The 20,088-nt window shown below is 42.9% G+C and overlaps 2 protein-coding genes across 8 annotated transcripts in view; one reads left to right on the forward strand and one right to left on the reverse strand.

The window, feature by feature from the left end:
• Position 1: 1 nt before the first annotated feature.
• On the forward strand, positions 2 to 12,315 carry Erg28 (ergosterol biosynthesis 28 homolog). 5 transcript variants are annotated; one of them, XM_074067511.1, is made up of 6 exons: positions 188 to 408; positions 1,943 to 2,078; positions 2,685 to 2,848; positions 8,016 to 8,106; positions 11,342 to 11,460; positions 11,593 to 12,315. In XM_074067511.1, exons 3-6 carry the CDS (start codon positions 2,716 to 2,718, stop codon positions 11,670 to 11,672), a joined length of 423 nt encoding a protein of 140 aa, XP_073923612.1. In that variant the 5' UTR covers positions 188 to 408; positions 1,943 to 2,078; positions 2,685 to 2,715; the 3' UTR covers positions 11,673 to 12,315. The 5 variants fall into 5 exon arrangements, with proteins under 5 accessions (XP_020018898.1, XP_073923614.1, XP_073923612.1 ...); XM_074067512.1 differs by having other exon boundaries at positions 1,943 to 2,074; XM_020163309.2 differs by lacking the exons at positions 188 to 408; positions 1,943 to 2,078 and adding an exon at positions 2 to 144.
• Positions 12,316 to 13,852: 1,537 nt separating this feature from the next.
• Flvcr2 (FLVCR choline and putative heme transporter 2) overlaps positions 13,853 to 20,088 on the reverse strand; it is a 51,284-nt gene continuing 45,048 nt past the window's right edge. Inside the window, exons 9-11 of one of the 3 annotated variants that reach the window (XR_012446086.1) lie at positions 19,759 to 19,822; positions 19,604 to 19,659; positions 16,615 to 16,680 (exon numbers count right to left, since the gene is read on the reverse strand). Coding sequence is in view for 2 of the 3 variants with exons in the window: in XM_020163307.2 (XP_020018896.1) it covers positions 16,612 to 16,680; positions 19,604 to 19,659 (125 nt within the window). In the remaining variant the exon portion in view is untranslated. Of the gene's footprint in view, positions 16,681 to 17,462; positions 18,629 to 19,603; positions 19,660 to 19,758; positions 19,823 to 20,088 lie in introns of those variants that run through there. The other 2 variants (XM_020163307.2, XM_074067509.1) reach the window with 2 other exon arrangements.

A 20,088-nucleotide genomic window follows, 5' to 3' on the forward strand; every position in this document is an offset into this window, starting at 1 on the left:
ACTACGGCGCAACGCGGGAGCAGAGCCCACCCCTCAGTAGAAGGGAGTCTTGGCTTCTTTTTTCGGCTCTTTTTTATATTCTCCGCCCCTAAAGGACTGACTCCAAACACACAATCAGCCACGCTCAACAAGAGGGTGTACTGCGTAAGTGGCGCAGCGGGGTTTTGGGGGGAGAGGATTAAAGTGCGGCCACCGCTGATTGGCAGCAAAGGAGTTCACTCCCAATCTCCAGCTCGAGCTAAGTTGGCTCAGCCAATCAGAGCGAGGACTGACTGGAGCAACCCAATCCGAGGGCCAGGTTGAGGGCGGGGGGGCGGAGACAAATGGCTCAGGTGGACTCCTGGCTGAAGCGGTGCGGAGGGAGTTGGTTTGCTGCTGCTGTTGCATTGCTGAGGGTTGGCTGTCCAGGTAAGAGAATTTGGAGGACTAGGACGTACGTGTCCTCGTGGCATCTGATTGAGGGGATCTGGAGAGTTTGGGAAAATGGGAGGTTGCCTAGTAAGCCACCTTTTGGGGCAAAGAGACGATGACAAAAGGAAGGTAGAGAGTGCTTGATAAGTTGAGGAGAACGAAGGAACGCATAAATGGACGAGCAGTCTCGGTGAGCCTAGGACTGTGCAAGGAAAGGAGTCTTAACTTTTTCTTATGTAATTCCTCTAACCCTTGAGGGTAGCTATTTCTATGCCCATTTTGCAGACGAGAAAACCAAGGCTGCAAAGTATAAATGAGTTGTCCAGGCCCACATAGGTAGGGCCAGGATAGGAATCCCTCTTTCCTGGCTCTTAGGTTTTAACACCGCATCTGTGCTAGGCTGGGCCAGGCAGAATTTGGGAACAGATGTTATAAACTCTAGGAAGCCCGATATCTTTATGGAAATGGGGTTGAGAAATTGGCAGAACAGTTCAGAAATGCTCAGGCTGTCTTCATCAGCTATCTTCTGGAATTTCTAAGACCTGTGAAATAGAAGACATAAGTTCTGCTGAAGGGGGGTAGGGTGGATGGCAAACAGCTTTTCTAAATCTGGACGCAGACCTAATTGTTCTAGTAAGAGGGGATAAGAAAATAAAAGAGAGGTGGTTCTTGGCCCAGGTTGGAAGTGCCTGTGAAGTCCAGTAGACCCCTACTCTATCTAGACTTGGACAGAGTCCACCCTTGTGATTCATGTTTCACTAAGGGGCTCATCAGTTCACCTTCCTCCTCTGGAATTCTTTTTTTGGTTGGGTTTTGGTGCTTCACTCTGTCTTAGTCCACATTAATTTCTATCTCAGCTGGGTAGCATAGGATCTTTCTGAAATCAAAGTGACAAAGGAAGGCTGTTAGTTTATTGCCACATCAGGCCCAAGAAGTTAACCTGACAACAGATAAAACCATGGGCCAAATCATGATGATAGAAGCTGGCCAATCTCTTATTAGGTTCTGTATCTATATGGGATCAAACTGATGGACATCACTACTCAGCAAAGGTTGATCTAAACAAAAAGTATATAGCCTAACTATTTTCTATATCACCTGACAACAAAAAGTGGGTATGTTATGCATGTCTTCCTCAAAAATGGAAAGTTCATCAAGATATTATCAAAGTGGTAGTATTACAACAGAGACTAATAGATCATGGTTCATATCTTAATTCTGCGGTGTATCAGCTCTGTGACCTCAAGCAAATCACTTAGCCTCCCTGTTCTAACCATCATCTATAAAATGGAAACACTAACAGCACCTGCCTAGCTTATTGTAGGTATTAACTGAGATAATGTTTGTAGCTTATCAGACTGCATGATATACACGCCCAATAACTGATAGGTATTGCAGTTTTTCTTGCAAATCAACACCAAGTTTGCTGTTTCTTTCTCAATTTAATTTTCTTACTAGTCCTAAAGTGATAACTGTTTCTTTATCAATATTATTTTCTTACATCTCATTTGTTTTTAACTTTTTAATCTAGTTTATGAAGCATGCATATCTGAGAACCAGAGTAGAAAAAAACCTAAGGATATAAATGGTGCCTGCCCTCCATAGTTTCCCCACAAATATATGAGTCATCCACAGACTTGAAGGATCTTTCCTCAATATCCAGGCAGGTATTTGTGAGTAGATTTTTAATCACCTTTAAGTCATTTGCATTACAAAGGAAGAAATGACATAAATAAGATACAGGAATACTGATTGCAGCCAAGAGAGAGAAGTTCTGATTTAGGCTATTACTGGACTTTGGAGAAATTGCTGCGTTCTGTGCCACTTACTGCAAGGTACACTGTTCATTCACCACTATTAGTGTGATAAGTATTGAGAGCAGTTCCCATCAGCCTTACACAGAAATCCATTTTCTTACTGTACAGTGCTGTTTGTACATCCCATTTTTTTCTGTTTCCCTCATCTCCATTTTTTCCTGCCAGATATTCCACCCACTGTATTATGTAGCCTTTGTCATGTTGGATAAAGGTCAGTATACTTTGGTTAAGGGTAAATATTCATAAGCAGCATGCTAATCCTGTGAAGTAAGAACTATGTGCTAAGAAAACCAAGAGTAGATGAACCTGAAAGACTTGGAGAGAAATTTATGTTGTGATTAGCCAAATAAACTTAGGCTAGCCCTTGTGACTGGGACACAGGTAAAGCACAGAGGTAAGAGAACATGAGGTTGAAGTAGACTGACCCTCATCCTGTCTTCTGCCTTTGTTTCCAAGACAAAAGGTCCTCTCAGATTTGGGGAGAGTCATGAGCCGTTTCCTGAATGTGTTACGAAGCTGGTTGTTTATCGTGGCCATCATAGCCGTGGGGAACACAGTCCAGAGCTTCCGAGACCACACCTTTCTATATGAAAAGCTGTACACTGGCAAGCCAAACCTCGGTAAGAAATCAAAGAACCAGCTAGGCGTGGTGGCTTATGCCTGTAATTTTAGCACTCAGAAGATTGAGGCAGGAGGATCTCGAGTTCAAGGCCAGTGGAGGCTACATAGCAAAACCCTGTTTCCAAAAAGAAAAGAAAAGAAATCAAAAAACTGCATTCTGTATAGGAGTTGCCTAGTTTTGGTTCCTAAGCAAGGTTGTACATCAGAACAACCCAGGAAACCTAAAAACAAAGCACAGGCACCCATTTCCCTCTCCAAATCTAATTGAACCCTGCAGGGGCCCAGTTTCTAAAACCTCCAGGTGATTCTGATAATGTCTAGCCTAATCTCTGGCAGCCACAGGAGTAATGGACTTTGTGGAAAGCACTGGACATTTTTTCCCAAGCTCCTCTGGATTCCTTTTCATTCATGTTACACTGACCTGGACAATTTGTGTGTCCAGAAAGGCTTATAGGACAAATGAGAAATAGTTACTTGGTGACTCTGGGATGCCCCACTAGAATGCCATAAAGAAGCTTTCATAGCATTTTAGAGCCCTCTTCTGAAATCAGGTCATGGCACACATGGTTTATATTCTGTATTGTAGGTGGACAGTTACTAAATCTAAGGTATTTCCAAACAGGATATAGTCTCTGAGTGGAGACCCCCAGACTCCTCCAAGTTGGTCTCCCGCAGTGAAACTTGAAGGCTCATGGTGGCCTCTCCTAACTCCCCTTGCCTCCCCATGCCTCTGCTGAGAGCATTTGTCCTCTGAAGCTTGCACTCATCACATTGAGGTGGGGTGCTTTGACAACAGGTGACAGTTCTGTGTTACATTTATAGCTAACCCAGATTCAGGTTCTGACCTAGCTCATTTTTCTGCAGCATATGGGTATAAAGTGAAATTAAGTAGGCTAAGGCTTATTTTCAACAAAGTTCAATATAATGGAGTAAAAACACCAGGAAAAGTGAGCAGGAAATTTTTTTTTTAACCCTCAAATGCACCTTCAGATGGTCATGGCACCCTGTGTAGATAGATGCATACGATGAATATCTTACAAACTAGAGAAGTGACCTCTGTCTTTTCATCAGAAAAGCTAACAAGTTCATTTTTAAAGAATGTAGCCCTCTAGGTCTAATGCTGGCTATTTAGTTGGAATATAGAATTTTTTTTCCCACTGCCTTCTAAAGGTCTGCAGTATTGTGAATTTGGTTAGTGGTGTTGGGTTTTTCAAAGGCTAGAAAATCATTAAAGCCCAATTATTAACAGGCCTTTTTTGTTTGTTTTATTATTCATATGTACATACAAGGCTTGGGTCATTTCTCCCCCCTGCCCCCACCCCCTCCCTTACCACCCACTCTGTCCCCTCCCTCTCCCACCACCCCCTCAATACCCAGCAGAAACTATTTTGCCCTTATCTCTAATTTTGTTGTAGAGAGAGTATAAGCAATAATAGGAAGGAACAAGGGTTTTTGCTGGTTGAGATAAGGATAGCTATAGAGGGAGTTGACTCACATTAATTTCCTGTGCGTGTGTTACCTTCTAGGTTAATTCTTCTTGAACTAACCTTTTCTCTAGTTCCTGGTCCCCTTTTCTTATTGGCCTCAGTTGCTTTTAAGGTATCTGCTTTAGTTTCTCTGCATTAAGGGCAACAAATGCTACCTAATTTTTTAGGTGTCTTACCTATCCTCACCCCTCCCTTGTGTGCTCTCGCTTTTATCATGTGCTCAAAGTCCAATCCCCTTGTTGTATTTGCCCTTGATCTAATGTCCACATATGAGGGAGAACATAACGATTTTTTGGTCTTTTGGGCCAGGCTAACCTCACTCAGAATGATGTTCTCCAATTCCATCCATTTACCAGCGAATGATAACATTTCATTCTTCTTCATGGCTGCATAAAATTCCATTGTGTATAGATACCACATTTTCTTAATCCATTCGTCGGTGGTGGGGCATCTTGGCTGTTTCCATAACTTGGCTATTGTGAATAGTGCCGCAATAAACATGGGTGTGCAGGTGCCTCTGGAGTAACCTGTGTCACAGTCTTTTGGGTATATCCCCAAGAGTGGTATTGCTGGATCAAATGGTAGATCAATATTTAGCTTTTTAAGAAGCCTCCAAATTTTTGTCCAGAGTGGTTGTACTAGTTTACATTCCCACCAACAGTGTAAGTAAGAGGGTTCCTTTTTCCCCCGCATCCTCGCCAACACCTGTTGTTGATGGTGTTGCTAATGATGCTATTCTAACAGGGGTGAGGTGGAATCTTAGTGTGGTTTTAATTTGCATTTTCCTTTATTGCTAGAGATGGTGAGCATTTTTTCATGTGTTTTTTTTTTTTGGCCATTTGAATTTCTTCTTTTGAGAAAGTTCTGTTTAGTTCACTTGCCCATTTCTTTATTCGTTCATTAGTTTTGGGAGAATTTAGTTTTTTAAGTTCCCTATATATTCTGGTTATCAGTCCTTTGTCTGATGTGTAGCTGGCAAATATTTTCTCCCACTCTGTGGGTGTTCTCTTCAGTTTAGAGACCATTTCTTTTGATGAACAGAAGCTTTTTAGTTTTATGAGGTCCCATTTATCTATGCTATCTCTTAGTTGCTGTGCTGCTGGGGTTTCGTTGACAAAGTTCTTACCTATACCTACTAACTCCAGAGTAGTTCCTCCTCTTTCTTGTATCAGCTTTAGAGTTTGTGGTCTGATATTAAGATCCTTGATCCATTTTGAGTTAATATTGGTATAGGGTAATATACATGGATCTAATTTCAGTTTTTTGCAGACTGCTAACCAGTTTTCCCAGCAGTTTTTGTTGAAGAGGCTGCTATTTCTCCATCATATATTTTTAGCTCCTTTGTCAAAGACAAGTTGGTTATAGTTGTGTGGCTTCATATCTGGGTCCTCTATTCTGTTCCACTGGTCTTCATCACTATACCACTATACCTAAAATTAATAGCCTTAGGAGTCATTATCCTAGGATTCACTATCGCAATAGAACTAAACAACATAACCTACAACCTAAAACTAAACCTAAACTCCAGCACCAAATCATTTTCTACAATAGGATTTTTCCCAACCATTGTACACTGCACTTCACCCAAAAATACACTAGCACTCAGTCAAAAAGCAGCATCAACCCTCCTAGACATAATCTGAATAGAAAAAAACACGCCCAAATTGATAGCTAACATGCAGATTAAAGCCTCTATCACTGTATCCAACCAAAAAGGAATAATCAAGCTATACTTCCTATCCTTCCTACTATCAATAGCCTTAGCACTAACAATTATCATCTAACGACCACGAGTAATCTCAAGAACAATAAAAATGCTTACAAACAAAGACCAACCAGCCAACACCATTAATCAACTTCCATAACTATAAATAGCCGCAACACCTATAACATCTTTATTGACATACTCAACCCCTTCACCATTTATAACCCATTTATTGGGTTATAAATAACCCAATCACTTGTATTATAAACACCCCCTAATACATCCACCTCATCATTCTTCACCAATAAGACCAAAAAAATCAACTCAATAAATAAACCAAACACCAAAGCACCTCAAATAACAACATTAGAACTCCACGTCTCAGGATAATCTTATAAATAACCCAATCACTTGTATTATAAACACCCCCTAATACATCCACCTCATCATTCTTCACCAATAAGACCAAAAAAATCAACTCAATAAATAAACCAAACACCAAAGCACCTCAAATAACAACATTAGAACTCCACGTCTCAGGATAATCTTCAATAGCCATCGCCGTAGTATAACCAAACACCACTATCATCCCACCTAAATAAACCAAAACACCATCAACCCCAAAAAAGAACCACCAAAACTTAAAATTAACCCATAACCAACCCCACCACTAACAACCAACCCAAAACCACCATAAATAGGAGAAGGCTTAGAAGAAAACCCCACAAAGCCCAACGTAAACATAACACTCAACAAATACATAGAATAAGTCATAATTTCCACATGGACTTAAACCAAGAGTAATGACATGAAAAATCATTGTTGTAATTCAACTACAGAAACTCTTAATGACAAACATCCGAAAAACACACCCATTAATAAAAATTATTAACCACTCATTCATTGACCTTCCAACTGTTTTTGTGCCAGTACCATGCTGTTTTTATCGTTATTGCTTTGTAATATAGTTTGAAGTCAGGTATCGTGATACCTCCAGCATTGTTCTTTTGACTGAGTATTGCCTTGGCTATTCGTGGCCTCTTGTGTTTCCATATGAATTTCACAGTAGATTTTTCAATCTCTTTAAGGAATGTCATTGGAATTTTGATGGGAATTGCATTAAACACATAGATTACTTTTGGGAGTATAGACATTTTTACTATGTTGATTCTACCAATCCATGAGCATGGGAGATCTCTTAATAGGCCTTTCAATTGTCAGTCTTATACCTTAAAATTTTTCTTTTTTTTTCAGTGCTGAGGATCGAATCCAGGGCCTTGTGCATGCTAAGCAAGCACTCAGCCACTGAGCTATATCCCTGGCTTCCTTGAAACTTCTCTTGCTCCTTGAAAGAGACAAGGAAAGGAAGTAACTGTTTTGGCATTTCTAAGCCACTGGAAGCCTTAGAGCAATGGCTATACATTTAAATCATCCAAGCAGGATGATTTCTAGAAAATACTCATGTCAGGGCACACCTCCAAAGAAGATGATGTAATTGGTCTGGTGCCCAGACCTTGGTAATTTTATAAAACTTCCTTAGTTGATACTAATAAGCTCCCAGTGGCTGGGCATGGTGGTATGTGTCTATCATCCCAGCTACACAGGAAAAAACAAATAGAAGTGTCATGGTTCAGATCAGCCCCAGGCATAAAGCGAGACCCTGTTTCAAAAATAACCAGCACTGGCAGTATGGCTCAAGTGGTAGAGCTACACTCAAGTGATAACAAGGTTGAGATCCAGAGTTCAAACCATGCTACCATCAGAGAAAAGAAAAAAAAAGAGAGGATATGAGCAGTTCTCGTTCTGGAAATCCTCTAGTCCTCAGGTGCAACACCAGAGCCAGCACCAGAGCTTCTACTCTGTCCAGGCACAGGGAGGGTAGGCTCAACCACCTGTGAATCACCAGTGAGATAGAAAGCATTTCAAAATAACCCAGTCCTCCCCTTCTCAATACTCTTGCTTTTTTCACTACAGTGAATGGCCTCCAAGCCCGAACCTTTGGGATCTGGACACTGCTCTCATCAGTGATTCGCTGCCTTTGTGCCATTGACATCCACAACAAGACGTATGTAAGGGAAGGAAGACCTTTAGCAGCCTTTTGTTGGAAATCAGGTGCTAGGCACACCCATTGCCCTGCTTTTGGGACCTGTTACTCATGTTACTACATAGGCCTAGAATGTGGATAAGAAAAGGCCAATAGGATCAATTCCTTCCAGTCATAAACAAATAATAGGCCTAACAGGTCTTTAGAATTTGAGAATTCCTTGGAACTGACATACCAAACTGGCAGTGTCATTATCCAGTGGTCTGCATCGCACCCTTCTACTTCTTCACTAAAAGTTTTCCTTTCTTGCGGTATGCTCACATGCTCTTTTTTAGCTTCGGGTTTGTTTTGTTTTGTGGTGCTGGGTGTCGAATTCAGGGCCTTGCGCATGGCTGGCAAATGCTCTCCCAGTGTAGAGTAGCCACCCACACATGCTTTTCTTACATTACTCCTTAGAAAGCAAGAATGAACCAGCACCAGTGGCTCACCCCTGTAATCCTAGCTACTCAGAAGGCAAAGATCTGGAGGAACATGGTTCGAAGCTAGCCCCAGGCAAATAGTTCTCAAGACCTTATCTCAAAAAAAAAAAAAAAACATTACATAAAAGGGGCTGGTGGAGTGGCTCAAGGTGTAGGCTCTGAGTCCAGTACCACGAAAAACAAAAACAAAAGGCAGGAATAAACAGAAATCTCCACGCATGAAAAAAAGAGGACCCCACAAGTGAGCTGATGTGAACTCTTGAAGTAGATGAGGGATGAGAGAATGTGTGTGCTGCCTCTCTGTGGGTACTGACAAGATAATGTAATACCTAGCTCTGACCATTAGAGGGGGCCTGAGTTCGTTCCCCAGCAATAATACTCTAGGTGGAAACAGACTGCTCAGTTCACTGGGTGAAGCTGGCAAAAGGCCAAAAAGTATTTCACACTGAAATATTTTTATTTTGTCCAAATGCTCGGTTACTGGGGGAAAGAGGAGGCAATAATAGTTTGGAGATAATAATAGTTTGGCAATAATAGCCAAGAGAGCTTTTAGCTACCTTACCTTAAGTCTACAGCTCTGGCAGGTAGCGATTTTCATTCCTGACCCTGTAGCTCTAACTGTGAGAGACCCAGTTAATTTAAACTGAGGAAGATGACTCAAGAGGGACTTGAAGCAAAACCATTGGCTGTTTGATCTCTGAAACTTTAACTTGAAACTGTGGTGTACTTATCCTAGTTTGACACATATTTTTGAAGCAGCATAATTTAGTGGAAACAGCCTGGGACCAAGAATACCTTTCTGTTGTTTCTATTTCTTGGTAACTAGCTTTATAGCAACAAGTTCATCATTTACTTTCTCTGCACCTTGGTCTCTTCATCTATAAAATAGTAATAAATAACTGTTCTACCTCTCAGGAAGACTGAGAGGGAGGGAGAATTGAATGGGCATTTTAAAGACCTTTACCATGATGAAGAATTGCTGATAGGTATAAAGGATGTATCTTCCGTTCATTGTGCTTTTGGAATGAACAAAGACAATCATACTTATCCTTACCTCTGTTACCCATTCACTTTCCCCTTTTCCAACACAGGACAGCTGCAAATGCTGACTTGCTGTTTCCAGTCCTTTCAAAACTAGGACTTTGATCCCTGCACTTCTGACATGTACCCTGATCTTATTCCCTCCCTAACCAGAAATTCAAAATCAATACACACATATACGTGTTCACTAAAGGTACAGCCACATGCATCAGAATGATAAAAACCAAATTTAAGATACTAGTTATTTCTGGGGAGGAGAAAGAGTGTGCAGGAGCAGGGTAGGATAAGAGTACCACAGATGCTTTACCTATAATCTAGAATTTTATTTCTTTGTACTATTTTATCTCTTAGGAAAAAAGTACCCAGCTGGGAATGTAGTTCAGTGGTAGAACCTTGCCTAGCATGCATGAGGCCCTGGGTTTGATCCCCAGCACTGCAGAGGAAAAAAAAAAAAAATCTGAAACGAAAATGTCCAAATGTCAAAAAGAAAAGATGAAGGTGATGACGAAAGCTGAAGGACTTACAGTTCCTGATTTCAATACTTACAATAAAGCTATCATAATCAAAATGATGTGGTACTGACATAAAGATGAATATGTATACCAATGGAATATAATAGTCCAAAAATTTTTTTTAATGTCCAAATGTTAAGATTTGAGAGCTAGGTGTTCTTGCATTGAGGTTCATTATAGTATTCTATACATAATTTTTTTATGTTTGAAGTATTTCCTAATTTTTAAAAATTTCATAGTTTAAAAAGATATGAACAATCCAAGTTGTCAGTCAGCCAGTAGCCCATCTAGCCCATCTCTTCACCTCACAGTCAAAGCTGAGGAACGAGTTCTTGTCCCATTAGTTATCACCGTGTCCTCCATCTGACTACTTTTCTAGGCTAAAACACAAATAACCAGCCTGTACCAGAAGAGTGTTTGAAAACCTCAGAGATGTCTTGTTCTTGGTTCCCACACAGGACATTCGATGGCTTCTATCATATTAACACTGGCCGGTTCATGGCCAGACACTTGCCAGTTAGGCTTAAAATACAGAGTCTGCCAGTTTGGGCACATAGAGGTTTATTGGTCCAAAATTGTAGGCACTGCCTAGGATTGTCATAATCTAGACTTTGTTTCACTGTGGCTGAATTCCCCACCTTACTACAACTTGGAGGCCTACTCTGGCTGCTTGAATCAGTCTCTCAGATTAGCCTCTAAAACCTTTAGTAGCCAGGTACGGTGCCTCATGCCCATAATCCCAGCTACTCTGGAAGCTACTTGGGAGGTGGATTGAGGTTCAAGGTCAGTCTAGGCAAAAAGTTAGCAAGACCCCATCTCAACCAACAAGCCAGGATTGGTGAGACATGCCTCTCATCCTAGCTACACAGGAAGGATAAATAGGAGGATGGTCTAGGCCAGCCTGGGCTTAAACATGTGACCCTATCTCAAAAATAACTAAAGCAAAAAGGACTGGGAGTGTGGCTCAAGTGGTAGAGCACCTGCCTAGCAAACATGAGGCCCTGAGTTCAAACCCCAGCACCACCAAAAAATAAATTAAAACCTTTAGTTTTGCTCTAGTAGAGAAGAAATTAGTGCTTAAATATCCTGGTATTTCTGAGGAACAGGCTCCTTTCTCTTATGCCAAAGTCGGGTCATTTATGTGTATCACGTCAACTGATACTTCTGCTATTTGGCACCAAATGAGCAATAAATTTAGTTTCCATTTCTATCTGCTCCCTGTAGGCTCTATCACATCACGCTCTGGACCTTCCTTCTCGCTCTGGGGCACTTCCTCTCTGAGTTGTTTGTATTCGGAACTGCAGCTCCCACGATTGGCGTCCTGGCACCCCTGATAGTGGCAAGTAAGCACCTGACTCCCCTAGTCCTCTGCAGCATCTGTCCCAGCAAGAGGGCCAGTGCAGAGCATAGATGTGTGGGACTTCAAAGAAGGGGGCTGTGTTTATGTCCACACTGATCTTTTCTCTGTATTTAAGGTTTCTCAATCCTGGTTATGCTAGTCGGGCTCCAGTACCTAGAAGCAGAACCAGTATCCAGACAGAAGAAGAGGAATTGAGGCCCACGTTACCACGTCCAAGACTTAATCTTCCACCTTTGCTGTCCCTTATCCACCCTGCCCTTTAGTTTCTTCTTTTTGGCTCCACTCTCAGCCCCTTTATCTACTTTTAGCTTTTTAAGTGTTTTTTTTTTCTTTTTAAGATATAATGTGCATACATAAAAGTATGTAACACATATGTACAATTTAAAAAATAACTTTAAAGTGCATACTCTGTAACACCATCAAACACCTCATAAGCCAGCACCTCAGAAGTCTGTGGTCCTTCTCTACCCACAGCACCCTTGGGGCTCCCTTTTCCAGGCTTTTTTTTCTTTCTTTCTTTCTTTCTTTCCATTACTTGATTTGACTTGTGTGGTGGGAACATGGAACTGTGAAACTCAAAGCAGCTGCCCACCCAGAGCAGCTGTGACCAAGGGCTGTTTCAAGAGGTTGTCCACACACATTGGACTCCTCTGCTGCTGGACCCAAGACTCTAAGCCATCCAAGGGACAGGCAGTTCTTCCAAGAAAAGCCCTTTCTGTGTGCAGGACCTATAGGTAGATGAGGGTTGGAAGAGTCTGGGCTGTTTTTAGACCTTCTTGTCAGCTGTATTTGTGAAACAAATTTTGTAATAAACCGAAAAACCCTCTTCTCTGATCAATCCTTGTACTTTGGCTTCCTCTAAGACAAGAGTCCCCCCCACCCCCGCCACACACACCCAGAACACCAAGACAGGAGCATCACAGCTTTCTGCCTGATCAAATCTGCCTGAAGTGTGTAGGACAGCTCACAACCCTGGTAAGCCTGACTTCCTTCAGTTCTCTCTTGTCATTTGCTCACTTCTTGTGTTCTTGAAGTCAAATCTTCCTTTTCCCCCATCTTCAAGATTCTAGGTTCACCACTCAACGGTCAAGACCCTTTCTTGTTCTCTTCCTAAAGAAACAGATTCTCGAGAATACAGAAACAAAGTATAATTTAGCATAGAAAAAAGAGTGATGACTGTGAAAAGGAGCCACTTAGACCCCAAGGATAATGTACCCAGGTAGACAGTTGCTCTCTGAACACTGCCTGGGGGGGGACCTCCACTGGCTGGGCCTTCCACAGAGTGTACATTCGAAAGGCCACTCATTATTTCAAAAAATATTTACCCGGTACCTCTCTCCATGCCAGACAGTTGGAACAGAGAAATGAACAACATAGGCTATGCCCCTGCCCCCATGATCCTGTGTTGTAGTCAGGGTATCAATATCCAAAAACCAGCCCATGGAGGAAGAACTACAGACAGAGAGAGGAGTTCTACAGGAAACAAGTGTTCTAATCAAGAAAGGGTGGGGGAACACTGAAGCATGATTTAAGATAGATGATCAGAAAGGTCTCACTGAGGTAGGGCATTTCAGCTGAGGCTCCCAGTTCCCAGGAGTCAGATGTCTTTTGATGTGAAGCAGGCATTTAGGGCAGAGGGAACAACAACTGGAAGGTAGGCATAGCCTTGTTCCAGGAGTAAGATCAGTGTAACTACAGTATGGGTAAGAGTTAGGTGGTAAAAGGTAGAACAGGAGAAAGGGGGCAGGGCTTCCGAAGGGTATGAAATATGTTTAATGTTTATACTTCAGTACACTAGGAAGACTACATTAGCTCTATAGGTAAAAAGAACAAAATCTACCATAAGCAAGTTTAAACAGTAAAGATAACATGGCTGACATAACAAAAAAGTTAGAAGGAATATAGTCTATAATGGTTTGATTGGGATTCCACCTCCATTTTTCTGTGATTCTTTTAGCTTTGCCCTGCTATGTTGACTTCTTCCTCAGGCTAGCTTCCTGTATAGTGCCAAAAGGGGGTGCAGCAACTCCAGGCTTCGTGTCCTACCACACTACATCTCAAAACCTAGCTTTTGCCGGGCGCGGTGGCGCGCGCCTGTAGTCCTAGCTACTCGGGAGGCTGAGGCAGGAGGATCGCTTGAGTCCAGGAGTTCTGGGCTGCAGTGCGCTATGCCGATCGGGTGTCCGCACTAAGTTTGGCATCAATATGGTGACCTCCCGGGAGCGGGGGACCACCAGGTTGCCTAAGGAGGGGTGAACCGGCCCAGGTCGGAAACGGAGCAGGTCAAAACTCCCGTGCTGATCAAAACCTAGCTTTTTCTTACCCATTAACTGTCATAAGGAGGCAGTAAGAAAAGCAACAATCCTACAGAGTTAACACTTGCATTTAGATCCATCTGGAAAGGTGTGGATGAAAGTGCAAAATGATGTGGGTCCTCTAAGCATGTATCATAAAAATGTGATTGCATATGCAATTCAGATTGCATGCAAAACCCAGAAGGATCTGAAGAGATAATGCAGGTGGAGAATTCAGGAGCACTATGAGTATCAGATTTCGTAACAGCCCGGGATCAGTCCCTTCCTTGGTGATTTAATAGAATCATCATGTCTGTGATCCCAGCTACTCAGAAGGTAGAGCTCAGGAGAATCATGCCTCAAGGCTAGCTCTTGGCCCCCAAAAGAAAACGAAGTTAGCAAGACCCCCATCTCAATAAGCTGAGCATATGATCCCAGCTCTGAGGGAGGCAGAGATAGGAGGATTGTGGTCCAAAGTCAGTCCTGGGCAAAAATGCAAGCCCCTACCTGAATGAAAAAAAAAGGCTGGAGGTATGGCTCCAACATGCACAAAGCCCTGAGTTCAAACCTTAGTACCTGCAATAAATAAATAAGTGATATCATAATATCCCTCTCCAGCCAAGAATTGCTAATGATTATTGTGCTAGGAAGCCATAGGCACAGTGCACCTCCTGAGGGAAGAAACATGCAGAAAACTGACAGCAATATCCCACATAATAGATGTTAGGTGAACACAGTTGGGGAGGAAGGAGTGGCAGGAAGGAGCATAGTTCAAAGAAAATTGGTAAGATAGGACTGCAGGTACTGGGACTGAGCTGTGAACTTCCTGACTAGAGCAAGTGGTGTTGGGCTGGGGTGACTGTAGAACAAACATTTCAGCTGCCATTTGAGGAAGAGCCAAAGACAACAGTGGGCCATCTCATCAGGGTCACTTCCCAGCGTGTACACAATAAGGAGAGAGGTCAGGGTCACAGGTTTGACCACTGAGTTGTAGGCAGGCAGGAACCTTAGAGTCTCATCTTTAAAAAAACCCCCAGGATGGTAGCACCCATGACAACATAGGACTTAGATGTTCCTCTGGGGGCCACAGTCATTGCCTCACTAGCCTTGACCCATCCTTCCAGTCTTCCTTATACACCAGACAATCTCAGAAATATGTGATAACTTCATGGGGGCAATCGAAAGCCTCCTCTTCCCCACCAATGAGCAGACGGACCACTCTGGGAATCTTTATTGCCTTAAACATCTGATATTACAAATAAAAAATAGGAATTATATTTTTAAAATAAAGCAGTGGATTCAGTAAACATGTTAATACATTTTGAGCAGTTGAAGAATAAACACCTTTCTCCTTTCAAAGAGTAAAGCACATCTCCCATCCATCCCTGACCCTCCCTCCACCAGAAGTGTGAATTTGGTTATTACATACAGTACAATGCATTCCGCCCATCCATGTTCAGATCTGTAAACACAAACACACACATGGCTCTCTCCAGGGGCAGCAGTCCAGGCATCTCAGCACTGTAGCCAGGCTCTGATATGCTAAGAACAGGGCAGGGCTAAAGTCAGACTGCACAGTGGTCGTTATCACAGCTGCTCAACACACCAGAGAAATTACCAAGATTTCTCTTATTTTCAGGTGACACTCCCAAAACCCATGAGTAGAGTCAGATGGCAGACTAGGCAGGAAAGGAGGTCAGCTGTAACTGGTTTAAAGGGAATCCCTTCAAATGGAGAATATCTTATGAAGATTATTTCTAGCAAGAGGTGGGGGAGTGGTGGGGTGCAAATACTGTCCTCACCGGAGGTGGGATATGTTTAATTCAAAGCAGACTCAATGCCCATTTCAAGAGGCGCCTTCCCTTCTACCCACTTTCTCTCATCTCAGAAGCAGCCTTGGTTTTGTCAGAGTGGAATGAGCAAGATTTGTTTTCAGTAAAGGCTAGAGACCTTTACTGGCTTTAATGGCTTGCTGCCATTGCTCCCTTGGGATAAAACAAGCCCTTAGGCTGATGGCTGGGTTTCCCAATGCAGCATTCAGATGAAGGCAGACTCAGTGACCTAAGACACATCAAAGTTTTTTATGAAAACACCTTCCCATTCCAGTTCAAGCTACCAGAGTTCCCAAATACGAACTCTACAAATTCAAGATGGTAGCCCTGAGCACTGTGGCACCTAGGTAGTACTCCACAATCAGTTTCTCCTTTGTTGACACAATAAATTTTTGTTGAGTTTATTGATGTTTGGTCTGATCAGTGCTTAGGAAAGAGGGTCTGGAGATATCCCAACATTAGACCAGGGAAACTCAGGCCAACAGTCCCAATGGAGTTGCCCTAGTGAGGCTGTTCTGATGGAAGGTATTCCCATAGTGCTGCAATCTGATGACATCAGACAGGGCAGCTTGCCCCTTCTTAGTAAGAATTGAGTTTCATAGGAGGGCCTTAAGACACTAGAAAAAAGTTAATATCCTGAATAAGCTTTCTTGTGATAATTTTGCAAGCATACTCCATGACAGAGGAAGTGAATGAGAGAAGGCAAGGGACTGAGCTAGGATGGACTCTGATACCCTCTACCAATCTCTCCCAACACCAGTGCCCATGACCTAAATAGGGAGAAGCGTTTAGGAATCCAATCTGCATTTGGTGGAAGGTGTGATTTTCCCCAACTAAATATTCAAGCTCTTAAGTGGGTTCCGGGAGGCATGGGCACTGCCATGCAAGCCACAAATACTGTAGCTGGTTCCCTCCAAAAGCTGCTCCAGCAAAGACTTTTGTTCTGGCAGTGAGCTGCGCTGAACATGGAGGTGGGGTGTTCGTATTCCTTGAGTGGCTGCCACCCTCTCAGAGATGAGCCTCTGACATAATGGTGGGTGCCTTGCTGATGTTGCTCTCCTCTTCCTCCTGGACTTTCTACAAAGAAAAGCAAGCAGACAGCTCTATATGTCAAAGGCACAGGACTCCATCATGGCTGGAGCAGCTGCCTGTCTGTGACTTTAATCAGTAGGTGCACAAGGGCCAGAGGCTACTCAGTATCCCCAAGAGAACCCAAAGGGAACAAGGTAAGAAGCAACTGGCCCCTGCCTTAAGCATGTTCCCCAAACACCCCCCAGCACCACCCAAAGGGAAAAAGGAAGCTCCCTGTGATCCCAGGCCCACCACAGACCATCCCACTCTGAGGGGACTGTCCTAGACTCACAGGTTTGAAACAAGCAAAACCCACCTCCCCTCCCCATCCTGACACTAAAAACTCACTGTCACACCATCAACTAGTTGTCCAAGGTGCCACATCTCCAGCTCCCTCAGAATTTCCAATTTTCCTGCCCCCATTCAGAGGCAGTCCCCAGGATGATGGAACAGATTCCACAAAGAACTTTTACAAGGCACCATGTAAAACTCAACTACTGCATTTATACTCTATGCATGGGGAAAGAGACTGCAAGGCAGTTTAACTTTGGCTTTCTCAGGGAGATATGACACAAGATTCATTTATAGGAAGAGTCTGGGCCACACTTGTTAAGTAGATTTGGAATTAAATATGGCTTGGAAATTCTCCTTTAGGGTCCCTGGTACCTACTGCCAACTCAGGCATTCAGATACTGTTTTAGAAAGTGCTTTGCCTGAGCCAGGCATGGTGGTACACACCTGTAATCCCAGTATTTGGGAGGCTGAGGCAAGAGGTGCATGAGTTTGAGGCCAGCCTGGTATACACTGCAAGATCCCATCTTTATTTAAAAAAAAAAAAAAAAAAAGCTTTTGCCTGTTGTTGCAAATGGTCTTCTAACTAGCAAGAGGGCCTTGGGCATGGGCACACCATAACCACCACCACTCAAGGCCTGCCAGAGGCCAGTGCCAGCCGGACAAATGGAGCCTCATAGCTAGTCCATGGCAAGAGCAACAGCTGTAGGGATGCAACCTGCCTGTTCCCAATCCTGATAACCTTTCGATACCAGATCAACCTCAGGTGGCAAGGAGCCTTTATTCAGACAACTAACGGCCTCTTTGGTCAGTGGCTCTCCTCTCTCTGACGCATGTAGCATGCACAAATGCACACATGCCTGCCTCCTCCAAAGCCATCACTTTGAAATCACCATCAGAAACAGACTGTTAGAGACTGAAGCACCATTGCTGTCTATGTGCTGGAAATAAAATGGAAATCCAAACCAAGATTTTCATAGTCAAGGTCAGTTGTTACTCCTGTCCCAGAAGTCCTGTCTCTTTTTACCTAAACAGCATATCTCCCTGATGTAGAGAAAGAATATATCTGCTGCTTTTTTGCCTGACTCTGGCGAATGTGGGTCTCTGAGTTATACCGACCAGCATGGGCTGTATGAAGACCAGGCTCCAGGGGAGGGGATGCTCTGTGATGGCCATGGCTTCCTTACTGGTGTCAGCCTAGCATGACCATGACTTCCCCTTAATACCAAGTTGTCACAGGTGCCAGCAAGGTGCAGAAATGTATAGCAAATTATCCAGGGACACAAGACAGCTAAACACCTCACCAGAACTCAAGGCTTGTATTCCTATTCAGTGCTATTTCCAATACTCCATACTCCAGGTGACTGAGCCAACAATTACAACCCTGAATGACACAAACCCGGACTATGCCACACAAGGATCTAGCTGTAAGAATAATGAAACATTAGAACAACCACAATGGTAAGCAGGATGGAATATGTATACATTTAAACTTGATGTTGTGTGCCAAGTTTGTCAAGTATCTTAAGCAAACCAAGTAGAAAATGAGGCACACACAATCTGTTAAGCATATAGGTGACATCACTGAAAAAAACTAAAATGCTACTATGATAGCTCTGGGAGGTGGGATGATAGTGACTTCTATTTTCTTGTTTGCCAATATCTGCCAATGAAAACAAAATTACAAAGTAAATACAACAAAATCTTCTGTCACCTGACACAATGTCCACATTCCAAATTGAAAACTTGTCACCAAAAACCTATCCTGTTTTATTACACATACCCTTTCCTAAGATTATTATATATTTATCGGCCAAGTATCCCAAATAATATCTCCTTACAGCACATGTGAACACCCTGTCCATAGTGGCTCTTAATCCCCAAGCAGGCCTAGAAAGCTTCATTCCTGCTTTAAGGCCTCCCCTGTCTCCCGGTGAGTTTCCTGCTCTACGATCTTCGCTGCTGTCTACCAGGTCTAGAACATGGTACACAAGGCAGATAGTAAAGAACTAAAGATTCTCATCCATCTGCCAACATGTATCTCTAAATGCTAAAAGCATCTCTTTCTTGCAGAAAACTGTTTTTGCCTTAGAAACTGGCCAAGACCTTCAAAATGACAAATGCTTAGTGTTGGCATTCCTCTACATTGCTGAATATACACTGGTAGAACAGTTAGGAACACATATAAAATCTTGAGCTGGCAGAATAGCACTAGTGGTAGAGTACCACCAAAAAATAACTCTCAAAAATATGCACGACCACTGATGCATTTCTCTAGACATGTCTCTACATTTAAGATTCTACTTCCAACATATTAGTCACAATATTGTTTATAACAACAATTCAAAAGCAGATTGTGACAACAGTGACATGCTCAGGGGACCACAGCAGCGAAGTCAGGAGGAAGGTAGAAAGTGGGAGAAGATCCCAGGAAAAAAGGGAGAAAAGCAACACCTAAGCACTCATTAGGGAACGCTTTGGATGCACGTTTAGAGGTGAGATGCTCTCACTGCCATCCACAACCAGTTCTCTGGAAACTCCCCTTGCCCTACCTATGTTACCACATCCTCATCACAAACTCATAGAAACCCATATCTCCCTCCCACATCTTGTTCCCACCATGCCCCTGCATACTCACAGTCTCAGGAGTTTCTTTGTTTGCCTTCTGCCTCCGGAGATCTGCCCTAATAAAAGCTGAGGTTGAAAAGGAAGAGTGACAAAGACAGAGTTATCAGGCAGATCCAAGAGAGGGAATTCTCATTTCCCTAAGAGTCCCAGGTACCCCAGACCTACTTCGATATTCAAGAGAGTTGACATCAGCACCCAACCTGATAGATCCCAGGGATCACTGCTGTCCCTGAGAGGCAGAAACAAATAATGACACTGGCCTATACTTAAGGGTCACTTAAATTTCCTAGGCCCTTTACACACATTGTTCTAACCATCACCAGCAATCCTAATTTTACAAATTAAGAAACTGAGGCCCCCAGAGGTTGGTCCACTTCCTCAAGGTCAACAGCCACAGAAGTCAGTGTCAATCTGGGATTCAAACATGGGTCTTTTGTCTCCAAGGTCCATGTTCATCCTACCAAAATGTGTCACTACCTCCCAAACAGATTCCTA

The sequence above is a fragment of the Castor canadensis genome, chromosome 3 (genome assembly GCF_047511655.1).
Source record: "Castor canadensis chromosome 3, mCasCan1.hap1v2, whole genome shotgun sequence".
NCBI lineage: Eukaryota > Metazoa > Chordata > Mammalia > Rodentia > Castoridae > Castor > Castor canadensis.

Excerpts from the sequence above, each read along its gene's own strand:
- Erg28 (XM_020163309.2), top strand. The coding sequence starts at position 2,716 with ATGAGCCGTTTCCTGAATGTGTTACGAAGCTGGTTGTTTATCGTGGCC. Across the intron at positions 8,107-11,341 it reads ATTGACATCCACAACAAGAC|GCTCTATCACATCACGCTCT; the intron begins GTATGTAAGGGA and ends TGCTCCCTGTAG. Across the intron at positions 11,461-11,592 it reads GGCACCCCTGATAGTGGCAA|GTTTCTCAATCCTGGTTATG; the intron begins GTAAGCACCTGA and ends TCTGTATTTAAG.